General features: G+C 37.7%; 1 protein-coding gene across 4 annotated transcripts in view; it reads right to left on the bottom strand.

Moving 5' to 3' along the window:
- Positions 1 to 26,240, bottom strand: part of USP6NL (USP6 N-terminal like) — a 169,671-nt gene that overhangs the window by 10,317 nt on the left and 133,114 nt on the right. For all 4 annotated transcript variants that reach the window (XM_041767216.1, XM_041767218.1, XM_041767217.1 and 1 more), the window contains 6 exons: positions 25,952 to 26,000; positions 24,336 to 24,456; positions 21,233 to 21,327; positions 20,500 to 20,565; positions 20,307 to 20,406; positions 17,758 to 17,910 (listed from right to left, as the gene is read on the bottom strand). In XM_041767216.1, coding sequence (XP_041623150.1) covers positions 17,758 to 17,910; positions 20,307 to 20,406; positions 20,500 to 20,565; positions 21,233 to 21,327; positions 24,336 to 24,456; positions 25,952 to 26,000 — 584 coding nt within the window. The remainder of the gene's footprint in view (positions 1 to 17,757; positions 17,911 to 20,306; positions 20,407 to 20,499; positions 20,566 to 21,232; positions 21,328 to 24,335; positions 24,457 to 25,951; positions 26,001 to 26,240) is intronic.

Below are 26,240 nucleotides of genomic sequence, written 5' to 3'. Positions count from 1 at the left end.
TCACACGTGTGAAGCACTGGCAATGCCTGCTTGGGATGCGTTCACCCTGGTGGAGAGCTGCACACTCTGGGGCTTCTGAGGAGGACTGGGCACTAGAGCAGGGTTTAATTCACTAGAGGACATATTTGTGTTTTTTCTCTTCTTCAGCAAAATCTGTGCCTAAAAACTACCTTATTGTATGGGCTGACCTGTGTCGTCCCTGAGAACTCGTATGTTGAAGCTTGAACCCCCAATCCCTCAGATGTGACAAGATTTGGAGATAAAGCCTTTACAATGGTAATTAAGGTTCTCTGAGGTCACTGGCCTCTTATCCAATATGACCCACATCCTCCTAAGAAGAGGGGTATCACAGACGGGTATAGACGGAAGACCAGGTAGGAAGACGCCCAGCTAAAGCCAACGAGGGAAGAAACCAACCTTGGCAACACTTTGATCTTGGACCTCCCAGCCTCCAGAATTACGAGAAAATATTTCTTAGTTGTTAGAGCCGCTCAATCTGTGGTATTTCCATCATAGCAGCCCGAACTAAGATACTACCCTCAAGTCTACATCCTCAATCTCAAAACTGATATGCTATACTAAACACAAATTTTATGGATTGCCTTTTTCTGCTAGTTAAAAATCACATATTTCATTATTTATAATCATTTGCTTTTATGGTCCTAGTGTACTTTCAAATGTCAACCATGTAATGAAAGCAACTATAGTAATTAAAATTTACTTTATGTAACCACATCAAAAAGACAACTGAACAAAGCAAATGTGGACGTAGACACAGGCAGTAACAGATCCTGCAGGTAATGAGAGTTCCATTACTTCACAGATTCCCATCTGCCATTTTGTGTCGTGACCACCATGGTATTGCTAGGGATGGTCAATCTAGGGTTGGCTTCCACAGCATTTCCCACGGACATTAAGCTAGACTGACTTACTGACAATGATGGACATGGAAGGGCACCTTGGTTAATTGTGTACCCCAGAATTTAAGCAAAATTCCAGGTTTGGACTGAGCCAGAGTAGAAAGGGGTTAATCAGGGCACAAGCCAGTGGAAAGATGAAAACAACAACAACAAAAAACCAAAAACAAAACAAAAACCTTGGGAGAGGTGGAAGGAAGAAAGTGGGGAGGAAAGAGGACTAAGAGAGAAAATGGAACATCTGTGGGGAAAATGAGGCCGTATCACACACTGTTCCTATATCCCAGTACCTGCAGACTTTCATTCTGAAATTCTTTAGTTACATAAACAGCACATATTGGTAAAGACTAACAGGACAGAGTAAAAGTGTAGGATTACAGGTACAAGGCATTATTTCTCAGGAGAAGGAATAAGATGGTTGAGAAATCGGTAAAGGAGAGACCAAGGTGGTAATTCATGCATGAAACAAGATGGAAAGGTATGTGTCATACACACATACATGGGAGATTTAATTGTTCAACATAAAGGGTAAGGAAAGCATTCACCTTACATTTAACATCACTTTATATTCAAGTCAATACAGAAAGTTTTCTAAGGAAGAGACATTAATATTCTATGCATCTACACATCATAGTAGAATTAAAAGAAAACTTCAACATGTTCCATTTACTGAATGGGCAAGAGACCCAAACCCACACTGGGGAAAACATTCTGTGACTGTTCTAAAATATCAAAAAAGTAGCATTTCCACGTTCTTTCATGGTAGCCCAAAACACATCTCCCTTTCCCCAAGCAGACAATAACCTAAAGTGACTTCTCCCCCTTTCCTACCCCTATACCTCTAGTATCTAAGATAGTAACGGAATTACAAGTAAGGTGGTGATAAAGTGTCCATTCATTCACATGTAATTAATATGAATTAGAGTAATGACACACTAATCATATAAATGGTACAGAAACGTAACGGTTATAAATATCCAAGATCTACCAGCTAAGAAACTAGATGTAGCAGGGTTTCGAGGGGGAAAAAAATGCAGTGCAGACAAAATGACACTGCATTTAATTAATTCCTAGATGGTAATCTCCCATTTAGGTACTAGGGCCCTGTAGCAGGTAGAGGCTGAATATCTTAAGTGGAGAAAGACATTTAGAGTACATGGCCCTGTCCCCAGAGAGATTTTCAATAAGAATGGAAAAAGGTAAAGCAATTTGAAAGACGTAGTAAGAGCCTTCCAAAATGGAGGGGCTTAAAAATCTGTGACCTGAGGCATCCTACAAACTAACGGGTGTAACCAATATATGGCTCAGGACCCTGACCAGCATCCCCCTTCCACAAACACCCGCTGAATGATGACACGGTGGGGCTAGGCCATGTTCAAGTTGTTCCCGGGACTGACCAGACACCTCTGACTGGGGGGAGAATCATCAATGACCCAACAATGATCAAATGTCCACATGCTGCCTGCATCTCAGTGCAGGTCCTCGGCCTGGGGGCAGCATCCGCTGTGCAGGAGGGCTGTCTCTCTCAAGAGGAGGGGGATGCAAGGGGGCAGAAAGAAGTGACCTGAGAAGAAAAGGGGGAGATGGAGAGAGAAAGCAGAGGGGAGGGGAGCTGCATGACGGAAAGGATCGGAAGGGGAGCCAAGGGCAGAAAGCGGAGGCAGCCATAGGGAACCCAGGAGCAGAGAGTGTCTCCCTTCCTGGAGATGCTCGTGTCTGGGCAGGAACTTGCTCACATTTCACAGAGACTGCACAGGGCACAGGCCTCTCCATTCCAACACTAATACCCAAACCCGAGGACTCTGTGCCCAGGCAATCCGACCTCGGTAATTGCAAAATCTGGAAAGAAACTCTACTCTGAATTTGTTATTCAGGTGATTCTTTCCTGAAAGCGAATTATTCAACTTTCACTGAGCTGAAGATAGACCATGTAGACCCCTTAAAAAGGACAAATGCCGTCATCAATGATATTTTCATATGCTAATAAATAGTTGGGCTTTTCCCCACAAAATAGATCCAGATAAGCATGAAACATTCTTGAACAATCTCTCCTTAAGGGAGACCCCCCCCCAACACACACACACACACACACACACACACACACACACATACAAGAACACTGCTCTATTTGGCTTTGCTTAGTTTACCCATCCCCTTTCATCCCTAAGTGATCAAGGGTAACTATAAGATTCAAGCATAACTGATGTCAAAACAGATGGATACCAACTGATAGATGGCAATACATATTGATATTTACCATCCACACTTTCACTCTGAACTCTTCAGTAGCCACAATACTGTCTGTGCTCACCCCACAATAAAATCCATGCTTATAATTTAATTCTCTTCTTCCCCTTGAAAACATAGGTGTCTAAAAGAATTACTGCCTGACTCTTAAAGGTAGGTAAGCAACACAATTCCTCTCATATATAGCAGGGACACCTTTGTGAAAATAGCACATTAATGATATTTTTTACCAGGGTTCCATCGAAAGTGGAATTTTTATGCCAATGCCAACTTGATATATTTTAATAAAGGCAAAGAAGTTTATTATTTGGGTTTTTTGAACATTTTTTCTTTAAAAAAAAAAAAGGAAATAAAAAAGAATACTCTAGGCATCCCTTAAAAAAAAAATCAGAAAACCAGGAGACTCCCTCAAATCCCCTCATATTTGTGCATCTTTGCTCTTACTAAGGTCTCTGCTGCCACCCAGTGGACACTACACCAAATGACAGCCTTCTTGATCAATGGTCTCAGAAGGCATTACCACAGGCATTACCACCAGCTTTAGGCACCAAGAGACACAGAATTACAGCTAAGGGCTCTAAGTGCTCTCCTCTCCCTTGTGAGCAACATCTTCTTTTAAATTTCAACAACAGAATATATGTAGTCTGTTCTAAAAGTTTTCAGTAAAAAATGGTAGGGGCTGTTGTCAGGAAAATTATTCTGGGACTCATCTTACTTATCTCCAGATCAAATATGAAGTCCAATTGAGTTTGAAAATATTGTCACAAAATCAGTGATCTCAAATTTATATCTGAAAAATCAAATGGCTTTCTTTCTAATGTACCATTAGCCAGAAAAATATGCGATTCAAGCATTAGTAGAGTCTTCAATAATATCTCCTTTCTTTAATGAAATAATGTGCTATATTTACAGCTACGACAGTAAAAAATTTTTGTTTAATTATTGTAGTTTGCTCATAGGCTTGACCTTTTTTCTCATCAGACAAAACTTGAAAGACAGGGTAAGCAGAAAGGAGAAAATTATTTAAACACATTTAACATTAGCAGGAGGCAGGGAGGGGAAGAGGGAGAGAAAATCTCAAGCAGATCCCCCCCTTGAGGGCAAAGCCCCATGCGTCTCAATTCCAGGACCCTGAGATCATGACCTGAGCCAAAACCAAGAGTTGGACATTCAACCGATTATGGCACCCAGGCACCCCTGAAATAATTTTTAAAATCTGCACTTTATAGGGTGCCTGGGTGGCTCAGTTGGTTAAATGTCTGCCTTTGGCTTAGGTCATGATCCCAAGGTCCTGGGATTGAGTCCTGCACTGGGTTCCCTGCTCAGTGGGGAGTCTGCTTGTTCCCTCTCCCTCTGTCTGTTGTGCTCTCTTTGTTAAATAAATAAAATCTTTAAAAAATCAAATCAAATCAAATCAAATCAAATCTGCACTTTGTGTTTCCTAGTGTTTCAATTCACATATGTATGTAAGAAACTGTTGAGCATGTGTAAATATCAGTTTCCTCCATACAAACAAAAGTGAAAACCCACCTAAATAAACCCTCAAAAAGTGGGACAGTTTTAATTTTTTTTTTAATTGACAAACACGGTTGACTCTTTTGTCAAAGAGACTCTTTGACTCTTCCTTCCTCAAGGAGAAGGAAGACTTTTGTGGGTATGTTTGTAATCAGGATACAAAATGGTTCCATTACCTCAAAAAACAGCCTCATGCTAGCTAACCTTTTATAGACGGTAGCCTTTTATTATCTAAAAAAATAGATTAAGGGACGCCTGGGTGGCTCAGTGGTTGAGCGTCTGCCTTTGGTTCAAGTCGTGATCCCGGGGTCCTGAGATCAAGTCCCACATCGGGCTCCCCACAGGGAGCCTACTTCTCCCCCTGCCTATGTCTCTGCCTCTCTCTGTGTCTCTCATGAATAAATAAAATCTAAAAAATAAACAAATAAATAACATAAAAATAGATTAAAACCTCATTTGTTCATTAGAAAATATAGATGGAATGCCTATTATACACTAGGCACTGAAGGAGGTGCTGGTGACACAAAGACATGGTCACTGTCCTCAACAACTCACTGTCTAACGCAGACATCACATGAACATGAGCAGCAAAGCACTGTAAACAAGTGCTGGGTGCACATCAGGCACACAATCCTGTGATGGAGTTCTGTGGTTTGGGTTTGGGAGTCTGCGACTGGCTGACAAGGCTTCAGAAGGAGGAGATGATGCTTAAGCCAAGTCATGAAAGCTAAAACAGAATGGACGAGGGCTGAGCCACCTGGAGAAGTGTTCAGGGCGTCCTTGGGGGAGAGGCATATTCAAGGCAAAGAAATGGAAGCGCGAGACACAGCAGGGGGACCCTCCATGGCGGCAGCCCATTTGCAGTGACATATGGCGCTGGCTCATATGGCGCTGGCTCGGCAATCAGGCCTTGGGCAGTATTAACCTCGAAGCCCGAGTCCCTCAATCTACAGGCTACTACTATTGGTACTGATGGCAGAACGGGCATGAAAGCTATTCAAAATTAATTTGACGCTGCTTAATGTAAGATTTATGGTCCTTCCAGATAAAAAAGGAACACAGGATTCTATCACGTTCAGAGATATTTAAAGGTAAAAGGTGAAAACAAAAGACAAAAAAAAAAAAAAAAAAAAGCAAAGTCCAAGCCTCCTGGGTGGAAACTACAGACTTCCTCAAGGAGAAGGAAGACTTAGGCAGCATGCAGGTGGGGTCCACAGTGTCTGGACTACGTGGCTAGGCCACTGAGAGGCCTGGACCCAGTAATAATAAAAAGTGGTTCAGCCTGGGAATTTGGTCACTGAGGAAAATTCACTTGGAGTCCTGGCTCATAATATTTCAACTGATGAACAAAGTACCCTCTAAATTTACTTGAAATTCATTTTTTTTTTCATTCATAAAGATCTAGAACTAAGTACAGAAAAACTTAAGAGAATTAAACATGGGACTAATTCTTTTGCATTAAGGAATCTGCCCATATTTAGTATTTTATATACTTAACATTAAGAGAATCTGGCCAAGTTGCTTTTTCAATTATAAAATTGAAACCTGTTGAACTTCTGATTTGAAATTTATAAATAGTGGTGTAACAAAAATTTTTAAAAGATTTTATTTATTTATTCATGAGAGACACTGAGAGAAGGCAGAGACACAGGCAGAGGGAGAAACAGGCTCCTCACAGGGAGCCCTGTTGTGGGACTTGATCCTGAAACCCCCAGGACCACGCCTTGAGTCAAAGTCTGACGCTCAACCACTGAGCCACCCAGGCGTCCCAGTGTAACAAATTTTTAAGGGACTCAAGGTTCAGCAAATTTGTAAACTTATCACATTAGAAGTTATTTAAGAACTAGGGAAGGTTTTGTTTTTATTTTTTAAAATATATATTTATTTTTAAAGATTTAAAAAATTTATTCATGAGAGACACACAGAGAGAAGCAGAGACACAGGCAGAGGGAGAAGCAGGCTCCCCACAGGGAGCCTGATGCAGGACTTGATCCCTGGACCAAGTTCATGCCCTGAGCCAAAGGCAGATGCCCAACTGCTGAGCCACCCAGGCATCCCAGTTTTTGTTTTTAAATTTAAAAGTTGATATGTATGGGGCACCTGGTGGCTCAGTCAGTGAAGCATCTGCCGTCAGCTCAAGTCATGATCCCGGGGTCCTGGAACCCAGCCCCAAGTTGGGCTCCCTGCTCAGTGGGGAGTCTACTGTTCCCTTTCTCCCTGCTTATGCTTGCTCTATCTCTGCCAAATAAATAAGTATATAAATAAAGTCTCTTAAAAAAAATAAAAGTTGGTATGTTTAAGGAACTGCAGATATTAAATCTATAAAATGTAATTTAAGGCATTTGGAGTTCATCTATAAGTGGGACTAAACATTAAAGAACATTAACATTAACCAAACATTAACATTTCCTTTAAAAGAGAATGATAAATTTTCCCAGATTTAAAAGCAGTCTACTGACTTTTGTAAGTGGAATTAAACTAAAGAAGAACTAGGTTTGTGGATTTGTAACTTTAAAAAATCAAATATTCATTTTAGAAACAAAAACTCTCTTCAAGGACATTAACAGATTTGAGGCAACAAATGCCTTATTCCAAAGGGCTGTTGAAACAAACTAAGCGCCACATATATGTAAGGAAAGCATTCTGCGAGGAGTCTATCACAGAAGATGCTAAGGTTTGCCCTTATTGTCACTATGCTACAAGTGTCTGAGGAGGAGGGACCAGTGGAAATAGGAAAGCAAGCAGATGGCAGACGGGAGAGCATCTCAGATCCAACTCAGGGGCGTGGATCTTCTCCCTGAAGCATGAAGTGGCCCTTCAAGGACTGGCCATTTCACAAGATCACTCCGCGAGGCACGGAGGTGAGCAACACCGGAGCCAGGGCTTCCAGCGCGCCCTGGGGAGGCAAGAGGAGGGAGACGTAGAGACACGGCCTTGAAAGAAACACAGAGCTCAGTGTCTGAACGGACTGTCACTGGATGGAGTGCGAGTAAGCAGGGGCAACGGGGACAAGATTTTGGAAGACTCGGAAGATGGGATAAAGTTGAACATTTTACAAGAGGAAATATGCAGGAAAAATGGGGAAATGAACATTTTCTTCCTACATCCTAGTCAAAACTACTGGTCACCATTAAAAACCATACAAAAGAGAAAAGGCAACCCTGAAACTGGCAAAGTTTTGCTCTAAATAGACAAAAAAGGATGAAAAAGGACATGTACCACAGCTAAAAGCAACAAAATGCTTTCCTTTCTTAACAAGGTTCCTTAAGTTTCCTGTTTTCTGATGTCTAAAATAAAAGATAAAAATTAAGATGGTTCTCTCAGTTATTCTAAGAAAAATCTGCTCTTGTTTCTTCCAGGTCATACAGTCATTAGCTATAGCTGAGCCGAACGGGCAGTCAGAGTGGATCAACATGGGCTTTCTACCCAGAGCGGCTTCCCTAACTGACCAAGCCTCTGCCAGACAGCCTCCTGTGAACAGAAGGTGGCTGAGGAGAATCAAGGGACAGTTGGAGATCTCGAGCCAAGGGGGCATGCAGGAAACAAGGTGAGTCATTTTAATACTTTACATGGCAACTAAATGTACATATATTTAATAAACTGGAGTCTTCAGAGTTGACTCACATCGAGAGATTGAGAGCTGAAACTTTCTTACTACTTTACCCATGTAAAGCAGTGGTCAAAAAGAAAGGCAGGACGGAATCAGTAAGTCAGAAACAACGTAAGACAGGACACAGATGGAAATCAGATGAGCAACATCAAGGAATGGCTTGATATACTCCTAATGAACAGACTAACAACACAAACAAGGACATAAAGATAAACAGTGTCAGCACATTAGGAAAGGAAGGAAACATTTGTTGATAAAAGACAGCTATGAAAAAGCTGTGTATGTTTATGTAAATTTATGTGCTTTAAACACAAGTTCATATGTAAAAGCAAAAGAAAAGGACTAAAAAAATCTTCCCCAAACTGAAGTGATGGAAAGCCATCATACTTCACTCAACACGCTGCAAAGATTATCTAGAATTCTTATGAGAATATACTCATAAATTGTTTGTGTAATAAACCTGAGGAATAGCGGATCTTTAGGGTAAGCCAGAAATATCTTGTTGCACATAAAAGCAAGGACATATTCAAAGACTAATCAGTGTTGTGTCAGAGGAACACAGAAATCAGTCTAAGGAGGATGCCCCTAAAAAAAAAAAAAAAAAAAAAGATGATGCAATGTGAGCATTAAAACAATAATAACTATATCTGATTGAAACATTAAGAATATATCAAATTCCATGGATTCACGGTGAGAAACCCAAAATAAAAGCTCACTTTCTGCCACTGGAGATAATCAAGAACATCAACTCCGAACTCTGAAAAATGGCAAAAGAAGACAATTAATAAGCATTTATTATGCCTTTTCAGTAGGAAATACATCTTAGGGTATCTAAGAAGCCCCTGTTGATGAAAGAGAGAGAACTCTTTGTTGCAGAAGAAAATCTGCTGATAAATGTAAAAGAAATAATGGAATTTGAAAATAACTAGTTTACAACCTGTAATGAAATACTTGTTTTTGGCAAGGATTCTTCATGGAAGCTGAAAACCATTAGGGGAAAGGTTCAAAGGAAAATTGACACCTGTAGAGTGTTAAAAACATTATGCCACAGATCACTTGCTAGTTGAAAAGTTCTTGCAAAAAAAAAAGAAAGAAAGAAATCTTATTTTTAAAAGAAAGAGCTCTGGTTCTCACTACCTTTTAGCCAGATCAGGCAGTGCCACGGATAATAATGAAATTAGTCATTACATGCCTCCTAATTAATCTGAATCCAATCAGACCTCTACATCTAACTTCTAGCTCATAGAAAATACAGAGGCTACAGGAGCCAGTTAAATGACTACTGTAAAGGAAATTTAGACTACTCCAAAACAGGAGACATTCATTCTACAAGGCAATGGGAAATGTAATCACAACGGAATAAAATAGAAGGTAAGGGTGGGAAGCAAGGAAGAGGAAAATGCTGGTGCAAAGTAAGAGATCTATCAGGCATGTCAAAAAAGATGGGTCCCTGGCTAAAACCTGGTGGAGAAAACAGCTATGACAGTTTGGGGCTTAAGTGAAAAACTTTTAATGTGGAATTGGTGTTAGATCATAGTTGAGAATAACAGTCTTAATTTTATGAGGTTTGACAATGGCACTGTGGTTAGCCAGGAGAAAGTCCTTGTTTCTTAGACATAGAGACTAAAGTTTTTAGGGTTAAAATATCATGAGATCTTTATTTTCACTTAAAAATTATTCAATAATAATTGGATATACATAAATACATGGGGGGGGGGGCTTTAACGCTCTTTCTTTTGTGTATGTTTGAAAAGCTTTCCATAAAACTTTATACAAATAAATTTAGAAACTGAAGTGAACAACTTTCTAAGAAAAAAATAAATGATTCACCCTGACCTCAGAAAACAAGTAAAACAATAACCAATAACCAGGAAAGCATAAAGTTATCAAAGAATGATTCCCCACAAACAAGCATATCAGACTAAAACAGCTTCATAAGTGTATTTTTTAAAGAGAATCTTCTTTTTTTTAAAGATTTTATTTATTTAGTTAGTTATTTAGTTATTTAGTTATTCATTCATTCACTCATTCATTCATTCATCCATTCAAGACAGAGAGAGAGAGAGAGAGAAAGAGAGACAGAGAGAGAGGCAATGACATAGAGAGAGGGAGCAGCAGGCTCCACGCATGGAGCTGATGTGGGACTCAATCCCAGGACCCCAGGATCACACCCTGGGCCAAAGGCACGCGCTAAACTGCTGAGCCACCCAGGCGTCCCTTCATAAGTATATTTTATTTTTTTATATATTTTTAAAGATTGTATTTATTTATTCATGGGAGAGAGAGAGAGAGAGAGAGGCAGAGACACAGGCAGAGGGAGAAGCAGGCTCCATGCAGGGAGCTTGACGTGGGACTCGATCCCAGGTCTCCAGGATCATGCCCTGGGCCGAAGGCGGCGCTAAACCACTGAGCCACTGGGGCTGCCCCATAAGTGTATTTTAAACTGCTAAGGAACAATTTAAATGCCACATAAAATTTTCCAGAACAGAGAGGAAGCAGGAAACTCCAAACTATGATGCCATCATAACCTAATAATACATAGGAGTGTTGGTTAACTAATGCAACCACACATAGGAATAACAACAAAAAAATTAAGTAAAATATTAGCAAGTATAAATCATCAGTACTTTAACAGAATAATTGATCACAACTAAGCGAAATTTATCCAAGAAGCCTAATGATGATTAACAATTAGAAAATACATTAATAAAACTCACCATACTAAAAGGTTTTTATAAAAGAAAAATAAAAAGATTGGTTCATTTGTGCCTAAAAAGCACCTTTAAAAAACCCTCAACATCTACCTTTTTTTTTTAATTTGGAAAAACAGTAACAGTTTGATACTGTCTTAAGATGAAAAAGAAATAAAAAGTGTAAGTATTTAAAATAAAGAAAAAACACTATTATTTGTTGATAACTGTATATTTAGAATCTTGGAAAATGTGAGGGAATTGATCTTGCTATGTAACATTAGAAATAAAGCAAAAGAGAGAGGGTTCTGGGAAGATGGCAGACTAAGAAGCCCCAGGAATATGTCTCCCCACCTAGATAGCAACTGCACTAGCAGACTCTGTCTCTATAACTATTTTGGAACTCATATATGTTGAAATCTTGCAACAGCCAGGAGAAGGCTTGAATGGGAAACCACAGTTAATACTGGCCAATTTCAGCTCTCAGCACTGTAGAAACTGCCCATGACTTCTCCCCTGCTACTGGTCATAGGGCAGGCGGCTTTACTTTGTTCCTAGAGCAGTTTGTATGCAGCCTGGAGAGCCAGGATGGGCAAAATAAATGTGTCCTCCAGATAATAGAGATCTGTGCTCTGACTGCTGACAGCTGCTTCTATCAGAGAGGTGCAGACTAAGAGGCGGAGGCCATTTTTGTTGCACCTCCTCCCACGCTTGCAAGCCCCTCTGGGCAACTTTCAGGGACTTTCAAGGGACAGTACCCTTTTTCTCCTCCACTTTATCTTTTCCCTTTCTTTTCCCCTCTTCTGGGGGGAGGGGGGCAAATGTTACAGACTAGAACATTCAAAAACTATATGCTATATAATATATAATATAATAATATAAGGTAATATAAGGTAAGTTATATATATATATATATATATATATATATATATATATAACTATAAACTACCTGTACGAAGAAAATTAGAAAAATAGAAGAAAATTAGAAAGTGATTATACATGTTCAGGGAAAGGTTCTGAAAAGGTGCTGAGAAGAATTTAAGTTTACACTTTAGGTGTATCCTTGGCACAGACACAACCTATAACACTAAAACAAATAAACAATACAACAAAAAACAGGAAGCCTAGGGAAAATGGAGAAAGCTCCAGAGTTACCACATTGCTAGATTAAAAATTGCTCAGTTCTCAACAACAAAAAAATCAAACGAGGTACAAAGAAAAAGGAAAGCCTGGCTCACTCAAAAGAAAAAAATAAATCAACAGAAACTGTCCCTGAAAAAGACCAATGGCAGATAAACTAGACAAAGACTTTAAAGTGTCTTAAAGAAGCTCAAAGAACTAAAGGAAGATGTGGAGAAAGTCAAGAGAATCATGTATGAACAAAATAGAAGTATGAATAAAGAGAACACTTAAAAAGAGACCAGAAAGAAATTCTGGAGCTGAAAAGTACAATAAATGAAATTAAATAATCACTAGCAGCATCCAAAGGCAGATTTAAGCAGGTAGAAGAAAGAACCAGCCAATTTGAAGACAGGACAATGGAAATTATCAAGTCTGAGGAACAGAAAAAAGAAAGATTGAAGAAAAGTGAACAGGGCCTGAGGGATGGTAGAAACCATCAAGCAAACAAACATATGCATTATGAGGAGTCCCAGAAGGAGAGGGAGACAGGACAGAAAAAAATATCTGACAAAATTATGGCTGAAAACTTCCCAAATTTGATTTAAGGACATGAATATAAACATACAGGAAGTTCAAAGAACTTCAAGTAAAATGAACTCAAAGAAACTCACATGGAGACACATTACAAACTTTCAAAAGACAAAGGGAATCATGAAAGCAGTAAGAGAGAAGCAATTTGACACATACAAGGTATCGTCATAAGGTTATAAGTAGATTTCTCATCAGAAATTTTGGAGGTCAGAAGGCAGTTGGCCAATATATTCAGAGCATTAAAAAGAAAAAAAAAACTATCAACCAAGAATCCTGTATCTGGTAAAACTGTCCTTCAAAAGTGAGGGAAAATTTAAGACATTCCCAGATAAACAAAAGTGGAGGGAGGAGCACCTGGGTGACTCAGTGGTTGAGTGTCTGCCTTTGCCTCAGGTTGTGATCCTGCTTTGTTCTGGGCTCCCCACAGGGAACCTGCTTCTCCCTCTGCCTATGTCTCTGCCTCTTTCTGTGTGTCTCTCATGAATAAATAAATAAAATCTTAAAAAACAAAAAAAGTCGAGGGAGTCTGTTAACCACTAGATCTGCTCTGAAAGAAATGCTCAAAGATGCAGGGTGAAATGAAAGGATATTACACAGAAACTCAAAAGTGTAAAAAGAAATAAGGATCACAAGACAGGTAAATACATGGGGAATTATAAAAGCTAATATCACTGTTAACAATGATTTGTTTTTTTTTTTAATTTTTTTTTAAATTTTTATTTACTTATGATAGTCACAGAGAGAGAGAGAGAGGCAGAGACACAGGCAGAGGGAGAAGCAGGCTCCATGCGCCGGGAGCCCGATGTGGGATTCGATCCCGGGTCTCCAGGATCGCGCCCTGGGCCAAAGGAAAGCGCCAAACCGCTGCGCCACCCAGGGATCCCCAACAATGATTTGTTTTTGTGTTTAACTTCGCTTCTGTTTTTCTATATCAGTTAAGAGAATAATAGTTTTTTTTTTTAATTATTTGTCTAAAAACATGTATTGTTGTACCTTTGGTTTGTAACTCCACATTTTGTTTTCTCCATAATTTAAGAGACTAATGCATTTAAAAGAATTTTTACTTTATGTTTTTGGGCACAGACTGTATAAAGATGTCATTTGGGGACATTAACTGAAAGGGCTGGGGATGGAGCTGAGCTGTAAAGGAGCAGAGCTTTCATATGTTATTGAAGTTCATCCAAATCCAAATTAGAGACTTATAACTTTAGGATGTTAAACATAATGCTTTAACCACACACACACACACACACACACACACACACACACACACACACAGGTATAGAATATACACAGAAGAAAAGAAGTAATTTAAACGTTTCACAATAAAAAACTTAACCAAATGGAAAGTAAGATAGTAATCTAGGAAATAAAGGACAAAATTCTATAAAGTATAAAAAAAAAAGACAAATAGTAAAATGACAGAAGTCCTTCCTTATCTGTAATTACTTTAAAAGTAAATGGTTTAAACTTTCAAATCAAAAGACAGAGATTGGCAGAATGGGTAAAAAGACACATAATCCAACTGTATGTTACCTTCAGGAGACTCACTTTACATCAAAAGATGACAGCATCACCACCACCACCAGCAACAACAACAATAAAAGACACCCGATGGAAAGTGAAGGGATGGAAAAAGACATTCCAAGCAAACAGTAACAAAAGGGAGTTGGGGCAGCTATACTAAATCAGATGAAACAGACTATAAATCTAACAAAAGGCTATGAGACAAAAAAGGGGGCATTATACATTAATAAAAGGTTCAATACAACAAGCAGATATAACAACAGCAAACATGTATGAACCTAATAATAGACCATCAAAATATGTGTTAGACAAATGGACAGAATTGAAGGGAGAAATAGTTCCACAATAATAGCTGGAAACTTCAATACCTGTCCCACAGTAAAGGACAGAACCAGGCAGAAGATGAGGACACAGAGGACATAAACCACACAATAAACCAACTGGATCCAAAAGAATTTATAGGACTCTCTACCCAACAACAGCACACGCATTCTTCTCAAGTGCATGTGTAACATTTTCTAGGATACACCATATATTAGGTCACAGATTGAGTCTCAACAGATTTTAAAAGATAGATGTTCTACAAAGTATTTTCTCTGACCACAAAAGGGGGAAGTTAGAAGTCAATCAACAGAAGTAAAATTGGAAAATTCACAAATTTGTGGAAATTAAAAACACATCCTTAAAACTCTTCCCTTAAACCAAAAGGAATTCTAGATGGGCAAAAGATTTAAGCATAAAAAAAGTCAACATAAAAGTTGCAGGAGAAAAATATAGGTAACCAAAAACTTTTTCAGTCAGCAGGTAGAAAATTCTTTACCCAAGACAGAGAAGTGAGATGCCATAAAGACTGATTAATTTTTTAAGATTTTATTTATTTATTTATTTGTTTGTTTGTTTGTTTGTTTATGAGACACAGAGAGAGAGGCAGAGACAGATAAAGGGAGAGGTAGGCTCCTCGCAGGGAACCTGATGTGGGACCCGATCCCAGACCCAGGATCATGCCCTGATCCAAAGGCAGATGCTCAATCACTGAACCACCCAGGCATCCCAAGACTAAAATTAAAAAAAAAAAAAATCTATATTAAAAGTATCTACAACACATATAATAAAGTGGCCAATTTCTTTACTTAGGAACAATGTATGTACATGAATACAGCAATAGAAAAATGGGCAGCAGATGAACAGGGAAAGTTTACTGAAAAAGAAACTAAAATGCCCAATAAAAATAAAAGAAAGACACTCAATCAAAATTAAAGAAATGTGAATCAAAACAATGGAAGACTATAAGCAACCAGAAAAAAAATTAGCAATTTAAAATACCATGCGTTGTGTGGGGGACTGGGAAAACATACTGCAAACTAGGGCAGCTCATAAGGAGCCACAAAGAAATAACATACTCATGTGTGTTTTTAAGATGATAGATAGGATGTTAAAACTTCTTGCTACGGTGACAATTTAATTATCTTAATTACCTTAATGTTCCATATACAGCTTGCAATAATTTAAAGAGGATAACACAGGGCAGGCTGTAGAGCACAAAGCCCAGAAAGTAAATGTTTAACAGTAGAAACACAGATGAAAGGCAGATTATTGTCCTACAAATTACAGAGCCACCTCACCACTTTCCACTAACTCTCAGTCTGATTAAAGCAAACTTTAGCCAATGTGCCTGGTATTATTTATCTTTCCCTCTCCTTTATCCACGCCTCCCCCCGATCCCATTCTACTATTTCCAAGCAAGAAGATCTTACAAACTACTATTACTAAGTTTATTCAATGTAAAAGGAGGGTGAGTACTTTTTCAGAGCTAGTTTTAGGGATTAAATGAGATAATGCATGTAGCCTGTGGCCCATCCTAAGCAGTCTATAATAGCTGCTATTAGACCCTAAGTCATCCTATTATGCAATATTTTATTCTCATGTTTAAATAGTTCTACTATATATATTTTCTCTATATAGGTCTTTTATTACAACTTGTTTTGACTCTTTTTTAAAAAAAGCAAGATACTCTGAAATAAATGCTAAAATGGTAAGAATACACTTAGCCACTATTGTCCTGTGGGTGTTCCCTGCTATAGTAAAGAACCAACAGGGAATGGACACTGAACACAAAAGGGGTGTCCTCACTTTGCAAAGGTGATGGCTTTACAAGGCTTCTGACCACAATCAATCATTGCTGTGAGTTTGTTTTCTTTTCTTTTTTTAAGATTTTATTCATTTATTCATGAGAAACAGAGGGAGAGAAAGAAAGACAGAGAGAGAGAGAGAGAGAGAGAGGCAGAGACACAGGCAGAGGGAGAAGCAGGCTCCATGCAAGGAGCCCGACATGGGACTCGATCCCGGGACTTCAGGATCACACCCTGGGCGGAAGGCAGGCGCCGAACCGCTGAGCTACTCAGGGATCCCAACAGTTTGTTTTCTAGTGAATCTTGATGATCCAGAACAAACTCAAGAGAAACATTGACTAGACCCCTCAAAACGAAGTAACTAAAAGCATAGCATCTTGGTTTTTACCAAAGGGAAAAAGATGTGCTTTCCATGAACGTATGTCTGCTTGTTCTGTACGGACACATCCAAGAAGACATCCAAACATGTGCCACACTGATGGGGAAATGTTACCTCAACTCTACCTGAGGGCCTAACAGGTAATGTTACTTTTCACCTCTCAAACATGCTCTTCCACTTCCCTATTGCCTTACCACACCCAGCCACTGGAAAAAACACAAGAAAGGAAACAGGCAGATAATGACTTTTTCTCTGGAAACCATTCATTGTCAAATCATATCTGGTCAAAACTCTTGAGTTATTCCTGCTGTGATTTTCCACATTTTCTTTTTTCTTCCCTCTCATTCTACCCTTCCTTTGATCCTTCTCCAATTTATCCTATTTATTTACAGTTCATTTGTTATCAGTTATATAAATTCTGTCTGGCCTGTGGGCACCTTAAGACAAGAAGCATGCCCTTCTCTTCAGTTGCCCAATCTCCCACACAGGGCCTCACAGAAAATCTACACGGAGGTGCTAGGAAAGGTTTTGAAATAAGCAAACAAAATATATTATCCACACTGCAACGAGCCCCGGAAAGCAGTCAGAAAGCCTGGACTCCAGTGTCAAGAGAACACCCTCAGCTGGTTCTATAGCTTCAGACAGAAGCATTTCAGCACGCGTGTCCTCCTCTTCTACAAAATGGATCTCTTACTTTCTCTGCTATGGTTTTACAAATGAGATGATGAAAGTAAAGGTCATTGTTTAATGCTCATTTAAAGCGCCACGATTACTTCTCCTGATCAGTGTTATTTGTCATCCAACCTTCTAAATTTAAGTAGAGATAGGATATTCTATTAGGTAGGAGAAGCAGATTTCATTAATGCATTTATTTGCTTTTTCTTAAAATAAGCACAAAGCCATAGCAGCTTGCCTGATATCACGAGTACACCATAATGCTTATGTTCTGAAATAGAAATGGCCCGTGTTCTGTGCGCCATTTCCCAACGTTAATTATGACTTAGATAGAAAGTGTCTGAATATTTCTTACCAGGTTCTGGAAGGTCTAATTTTGCACGCTTTAGTTCTACCATAGAAATCTGAAGTTGCTCTATTACAAAGTCATCTTCGAAGAAAAAATCCTTTGCCAGAGTCTCCTGAAGAAATTCTACAAGTTCTTCCATAGACAATTTCATTAGATGTTCTAAGAAAAAAATGAGAAAAATACAGATGCTGAGTCAAAAGTCACTTCAGGGTGAGAAGGTAATGTATTCTATTCTGGTGCAGTATTTTTTAAAATGGGCATGGCATTCAACTTACACATAGCACTGTGAATATCACTGACACTCAGTAAGATAAAAGTATTTTCTGATATCCAAGCAGTCACGTCTACTCTTTGGGAAGACAGGGAGAAGTAAATTACTGCTAAATACCATTTCATCAGTTCATTTAAGAATATCACACCTTAGACATTAATATGAACCCAAAGCAAGCACTTGACCTGAGGGCTTTTGTTTTACTGTCATGGTGTTTTACCTCTCATAGGCAAACGCATTTCAAATCTATTTTTACAGTTACAGAATTTCCAAAAAAATCTGGATTACTAACTTGATTTTTATTTCTACTTACAAAATTAGTTTTATTTAAAACAATTCAGATTACAAAGCAGAAAGCAAAAGTCAGCTATGATCCTATTAGCCAGCCACTGCCCTACAAGTAGATGTGTGTACACAAGTATCAATTCAAAAAACTATACTTTGAGTCCATCGGATATACTATAATGTACTGTAATCCACCTAAATTAGTCTTCTAATACTGGACATTTAAGTTATTACTAATTTTTTTTAAATTTAAAACCGTGTGTGATAAATCTTCCATAATAAATGTCTCTAAATATTGTTAAGGCAACCAGGAAAAAACAAGAACAAAATCTTAGGAGCTTTAGCTAACTACTGGTTAAGGTGCCCAGACACAGTTTTTGAAGCTTCATATAGTGGTGAAGAAACTTCATACAAGACCTTGAGTTTCGTCTTCCTAACAGAAAAAAAAAAAAAAAACAAATAGCAGCAGACACATTTTTTCCAACAGCTATTTAGTCTGGTGATATGACAGGATATAAAGTAGGTATTATGCTTTAAAGTTTATTTGCAAAGGTGAAGAAACTTTTCACCTGCCAAGGTTAATCAAGATTCATATAAATAAAACATAATTTAAGACTGAGAACAGAGCTATGGAGAAATACAACATCGTATTTCCACTTTTTCACTGTTTTGTGAACATTAAACCAATACATACATATTTTAATAAAAAAGTATACTTTTGTTCCACATCTTGGTCAGTTCATAATCCAGAAAGAAAAGATGCGGGGAAGATAGGAGGGTCAGGGGAGGGAAAGAGAAGAGGAGGAGGTGGGCCTTCGGAAGCAGTTCTCTAGGTGCTGTGGTTTGTGTGCTGGAGGTGTGAGGATTGGGTGTAAGGGAAATGAATCACAGCATCTCTGATTCCTTATCTTTCAGGATAAACAATACAAATCTGATTTTACAGGGAGTTTTCATTTCTCTCTAAAGTTTGGATAATCCAAAGTCATGCTTTTCAAGTAAGCAATCAAATAACTAAAAATACCTAAAATGCACTTAGAACAACGCCAAGCACAGCAGGGAAAAAAACCTCACAAAACATGACCCCAAATACTCAATTAGCTTATAATTTAGTTGGGAAGTTGAACAGATGAGTCATGCAAGAATAACCTAAGAAAGGAGAATGATCAATGAATGTGAACCTATGTTGTAAGACCTAGACTGGAAGTGCTCTGTGAAGTTCTCAAGCTCTCAATGATTCTCCTCTCTGCAGAGTTACAAGAAGAGTTACTAGGAGTTGTTGTAATTTTAAAGGCTGAACTGAGGCTTTAAGATAAATAAGGTTCTTCATATTCAAGAAGAAAACTCTCATTTCTTGATTTTAAAGTAAGGCACTGCATGCCAAGTTTATAGAACCCTTGTAATACTGCAACTGAAGACTCTTTTAAAGCCTTGTTGCATTTAAACAACCATAGACAGTGACTGTACTTGCCCCAGAGGCCACGATGCAAGTCAAGCAGAGAGATGAGCAGAAGGTTCCCCATCTCTGGTCTACAGCTTGGAGCTGAGTGGTTTTTTTTCCTGGATGGAGGAAACAGTGATGGAAAATATAACTGGACTTTTTAACTAAGGGCCTGGTTTCTTTGATTTCTCTCTTCTCTGATTACAAACCAGAGATTCATAATGATGAAAAGCAATATTAGGAATGTGGGAATAGTAAGAATAATATCATTAGTGAAACCAACTTTTGTATTCTACTACTTAAGTGGGAAAATGAAACTGAAATTGGAAAAAAAAACAAAAAACAAAAAAACAAAAAAAAACACCCCTGCAATGTAATTGGCTTCTAGACATGAGGAAGAACCAATGGAAGCCAATTACCAACTGAACATGATTGACTTTTAAGAGTTTTTTAAATCTATCCCTAAAAGAAAATGAATCTGAAGTTAGGTGAAGAATAAGAAATCAGAGTTAAATCAAGCCTTGATCTCTGTGAAATCTTAATACTTAAACATTTCCTTACTTTTGTGTAATTTTAAGATTGTGTAAGACATGGCGGTAAGAACTCGTTCTCCTTCAAAGATGTAGATATCCCATATTCTGAGGTTTAGTGTAAAGGGAGTCTGTAATTAAAAATAAAACAGAGATAAGATTAACAGTTCACCCTCACCTGGTATTTATAATTTTATGATGGGGTTTTGTAAATAAATACTCACACGATCAAGGAAACATTGAAAAAACCATTTCATTGTGTAAAAACTTGTATAGATTTCTTGAGAATCCTGAAAAATACAAAGACTTCAAATTTCTGGATTGCAGCAAACAAAATATGACAATCTAATACTCAAAGTTAGGAAAGCTGTTGGAGGTAGCTGTCAAAGCTAAACATAAAACTGTTTCATTCCAAATCTTTTTGCATGCTGGAGTATTTCTAGGTTTTTCTCCTCACCCTAGCTTTCTCCTTCAATCTCACTTTTGGAAATCACCTTAGGAATAAATCCTTCTTCTATAGGATTGTAATACAACATTTTGATTCTCCACAATGTATTTTACAGGCAAGTACTAACTCTGTTTACTAAATTATCGTGCTTTATAGTACAGCATGTATATGGTTCACTAAGGACGAGTTTGTATGACCCTTAAAGTTCTTTTGGTGCAATAAAACAGCCTCCAAAATAACTAAGAAATTATATATCTTTAAAAACTGTACTATTTGTATATATCCTCTGCAAAGAAGTGGTTTGATCTATGAGTTAGGGCTGTGATGGTTCATCAGTACTAAATTTCACAAATCTCATGCTCTTGAAACACCTAGGAATTATAACTGTATAGTAAATGAAATGGGCAACACAGCACATCAATAAAGCAATTGGGACCGAAGGCTGCACTCAATTCTTCCAGCTTTATTCTTGGTGTAAGTGGGCATAAGTCAATGTTACATCTACCTACCAAGTGTTGCTTAAGCTTGGATAGAAACTTATTCAGTATTTTTTCATGATGTTCTTGAAACCTCAAGAGTTTAGGAAAACCTTGAACAAAAAAGCCTAGAATACAAACATAAAAACAGTATTTCATAAACAATAGCAACAAAAACCCCTCTTTTAAAATATAACGCATTTCTTTCATTTTTAACTGTCCGCAACAACAAAACTCCAATAGTTACTAACATACTTGTCCTCCCCATCAAGGAAATAATTGAGTGTGAGCTCTGGGTAAAAAAACTTGCAGTTTTGTACTTGTTTGCTAAAGAGCTCCTGTAACTTTGTAAAAATACAAAGGAGGGCAGAATATTTCTGAATTAGAGAAAAACTTAGAAACTAAAAAAAAAATGAAAACAGAAGCCATTTGTCAGGATTGTCTATTCTCTTAAAGATCTTAAAGCATATCTTAAATGTGCAAATGTTTTATGAGCTATTCTAAAATCTTGAGGACTTTTGTTTTACTATCATTATGCTACATAACCAACATTTTATTGCTTTTTTCAGGGTTACTCTAGCTTCATTAATATTGTCCTTCCAAAGTTTTTATCACTTTTTAGTCCCTTCTGTGATATTTGACATCAGCTAAGACATACTGGCACAGTATGATCAATGTTAAATCAGAAACTGTAATTTATCCCATCTCATTATGCAACATAGTCTGTAAGATTTCTAGGAAGTAAGTAATTATAAATAGTAATTGAGTACTGATTTTGTGCATCTAATACGTGGAACTTTACATTTATTCTTATTTACAAGTTTCCTTTCAGATATTCTTCTTTTTATTTCTTCCAATAAAAAGGATATATACTCAACAGATTTTTATCATTTCTCCTTCCAACCCGGGATTTATGTAACTTAATTAATAGATATCTTATGTTTTTTAAAAAGAATCCAGAGGAAGTACTGTGTGCTCCACAAACCCTTCTGGCACGTTCATAATGATATGGGCTTCTCAATGTTTCTAACATGTTTTACAAACTAAAACTTTGTTTAACTCACTCTGTCAGATTTACTTGATCTTAGAGTCTCATTTGTTCCCCCACAGAACATCTGCTTCCAAAAAGTGAAACTGTGTTCCTCCAAGAACCCAAGGAACATACTTATGTGTGTGAATATTTCCAGAGATAGAGATTCTATTCCTCCCATAGTAACATTTTCCAGGAAAATGACGTCATAAAAAGTATATCTCTCTATCTGTGCCATTCTCCTGGTCAACTGTGATAGGAACGACAATTAGAAGAACTTCAAGAAAAAGTCTCATTTTGAAAAAGGTAATGCCCCTCAGTAATAAACACTCACTCGAGGATGCTAGGATAACTGACATTACTTCACTTCTTAGTGATATCCCAGACTTGATATTTTAAAATCTCATTTTCTTCAGCCCTCATTTTATTTTGTACATTTATAAATGATGTCAGTATCATGTAGGGGATGCAAAGAACTGAGGCAACTTTCAGTGATAAAATTCCATAGGCAGATCTACAAATATCTCTAAATACAAACTTAACCAAAATAATGACCTAAACTGCACAGTAAATGCAAATATAAGGATAGTAAAATTAATATTTCTTTATAGATTAGACTGGTGACAATTGCTGAAAGTAAGCTATCAGGTATGTTCAAAAGAAATGACTTTCTTAGAGTTGGGCAGTCTTCCACAGAATTACATACTACTGAAACTGTAACATCACTTTGTACTTCAACATAGATCAGCAACACCATTCCCTGGTGAAGCAAAATAGGGATGGATGAGGGAAAGTAATTTTTTTTCAAGATGTCTTTTCAAATGATACTGCGTGTTGGATGGCAGTTTGATATACTGCGTCTTACTTTTGGAGGCTCTTGATGGGATCCAAAGTGTCCAGAAACAGTTATCATTAGTAATAGTATTCATTTAAAAAATATTCACAAGGAAAAGTAAGGGAGATGGTCCAATCTGTGCACGTCCACATGGGCGCATTGCACAAACACACACACACACATACACACTCACACACACACAAAATACCACCACAAAAACTACATGGTAAGAATGCGTAAATTAATAGACTATAATCATAATTCTGAAAATGTTAAAATATCACTTTAAACATGAGGCGGGGCAGCCCCGGTGACACAGCAGTTTAGTGCCACCTGCAGCCCAGGGTATGATCCCCGAGACCCAAGATTGAGTCCTACATCGGGCTCCCTGCATGGAGCCTGCTTCTCTCTCAGCCTGAGTCTCTGCCTCTCTCTCTCTCCCTCTCTCTCTCTCTCCCTCTCTCTGTGTCTCTCATGAATAAATAAAATCTTTAAAAAAATAAAAAATAAAAATAAACGTGAGGTGGGTTCCTCACCACATAAAACTTATTCACAAATAGAACTTAGATGATCTATTCTTAGAGTGACTTGTGTTAAAAATTTGTTTTTAATTTGGTATTATTACATGGGTGGCACTGGGAAGATAATTTTGCACGAAATGGGCAAATGCCACTTTTATTAACAAGATGCAAACCAAACTCTATAAAGTTTCTTGTATATGCTTGGCAGATACAAAGGAAAGGTTATTAAAAACAATCTTCTAATTTGAAAACCAAAAACTCATGCAAGTTTTGAGATAATGAAGTAACTACAACATGTTATCAGCAGCCTTTTATCATAAAATGGAATCCATTTTAGCTAAAAGAACCAAAACACCATTTCACTGAAATGGTAACTATATGATAGTCTAAGGTTTTGGTCAAAGGCATCCTATATTTCTCCCAGTAATACAGCGTTTCCTAAATTGCTCCAAACCTAAATTAGTTTCTTCTGACCAGGGGCAAGTAAGGAAGAAATTTCAAAATGCCAATAGTATACCCTGAGGTAAAAATAAAGGCATATAAATGTGAACAGAAAAGCTTAGCAATGTTCAATAAAGAAGGAGGACATAAGAAATGACTCACAAACACTAACTGACCGAACAAGCCCTCAGACATTGTTTCTATACTTAACACTACCAAGCATCTTCCAAAGTTTGACTTTGCTTTAATTTACCTTTTTTTCCCCTTCCTTGTTTTTATTGTTTTTGGTAAACTATAGGGTTTTCTTACCATGCATGGCATGTTTGGGGCCTGAGAATAGTTTGACCAGGGCCCAGAAGGCATCTTCTTCATTCATATACATAAGGAGCAAAGCTGTGATCTGGCTCATCCCCTGACAGTATCCAACTTCCTGAAGATAAATGAGAACAAAGAAACCAGGTATTTTAAGATCCAATTATATGCATATGCACATACAAAAACCTGCCCTACAAAATAATCAGAAAATGCCTAAATACATTAAATAATGGGCAATTCTACAAAGATTGCATTTTTTATGATATTAAGCTATATACTATAAAAATAAATTGGTATTCAAGAATAAATGTAGAAGTGAGGACAAAGTATAAAGCTGTATGTATTTTTACTGTGCCCTATTCAATACCACTATACCTTCTGTAAAGAGAACTAATAGTTTATTTTTCCTTTGTATGTTATTCTCAGTTCAATATTCCTCCTCTTTGTTCAAATGCTGGCAAATTTCTCTCTTCCTACAGTTCCCTTCCCAAGTTGCTGTCTTGTCTCCTGTAGATTTCCCGGCCTGAGAGAGACACATTTTAGGATACCCAGGCAGTCTATGTCCCTTCTCTGAGAACTGCCTACTCTCCCCAAATTCCCTGCTTGTGCCATATGAACTGGACCTGATGGAGGAGAAGATGTCACTTGACCCCAAGGGAACAGTTAATCGGCTGCACGGACTAATCACATATTCGCCCCAAGATATTTGTAATCAGACGGTGAGATGCATTAAAATAGAATGGTCATATTAAGTCTGTGTGGGCAATTTTAGCCAATGGGAAAACTGAAAAGTAGGCAGAGAAAGCAATATGAAGAGAGAAACAGTGGAACGAACAGTTTACAGAGATAATCAGTTACCATGTGGCCCCAGAGTAGAAGAGCTAGAAAGTGTAGCTCTTTCTCAGTGAAGGCTTCTCACTTTCCAGCTCCAATTTCCATGAAACCCAACTATTGCTTCATTTCTATGAAAAGGCCTTTAATAAACTCTTTTTTTAACTTGCCCTAGTTTGAAATTTCTCGAAACTTAAAGGTTTTAATAGAAATTACACACCCAAGGTTCAAGGTTGTCCTCCCTAGAACCTAGTCAACAAGCATTTAACATCATTAGGTCTAACATTAAGTGATCTTTCCCCAAATTACCACCTCTCACTGAGTGATAGGTACATTAAGAACAACATGTTCCATTACCAAAAAGTTTACTTTCAGCCTACTCCTAGGTTTAGCAAGTAGGTACACATGATCTCCTATTTGGACCTCACCGAGTGAAAATGTGACCCCAAAACACAACCTCCCAGAGGTATTGAAGGGTGAGCAAGGGTTGAGCAAAAATTAATCTGCCCACCAACTTCCTAAACTTCTAGCACTACTCATTCTTAGAGCTATTATGTAAAATAAAAACAAGAAAAACACCATAACAAAACAATTCAGAAGAGGGTGAAAAACGAGTCACTGGCATACAGTGGTTTTTCCCATTTCTGAATTGGTTCTAAGATCCCAGGGTCACCAGAGGAGCCTTGAAAAGCTCTACAGCAGGAGGGGGTGCCCAAAGAGTTCCTCCAGTTTCTCAGAAAACAACTCAAAGAGCCATGGTTAGGTATGCTCTGACTTACCGTGTTATAAATAGAATATGCAGCAAGAACGTGGAATAGGGACTGTTGCCTAGAGAAAAGAAAGTTTATAATGAATATATTTCAGTTATTTCATATATTTTTAAAAATTATAAACTTAAAAAAATGTTTGCCTGAAAATAGATAATCCAAACAAAAGTACTAGTGTAATAAAAAAGATCCCAAGCTCAAATGTAAGCAATACTCTATACTGTCTATATTTAAGGTTAGATTACATTCATTCTTTTTTTTTTTTTTTTTAACAGCTGGAGGAGCAGAGGGAGAGAGAGAA

The sequence above is a fragment of the Vulpes lagopus genome, chromosome 8 (genome assembly GCF_018345385.1).
Source record: "Vulpes lagopus strain Blue_001 chromosome 8, ASM1834538v1, whole genome shotgun sequence".
NCBI classification, from domain to species: Eukaryota; Metazoa; Chordata; class Mammalia; order Carnivora; family Canidae; genus Vulpes; species Vulpes lagopus.
The sequence above is the reverse complement of the archived record's forward strand: the minus strand, read 5'-3'. Positions and strand labels throughout refer to the sequence as shown.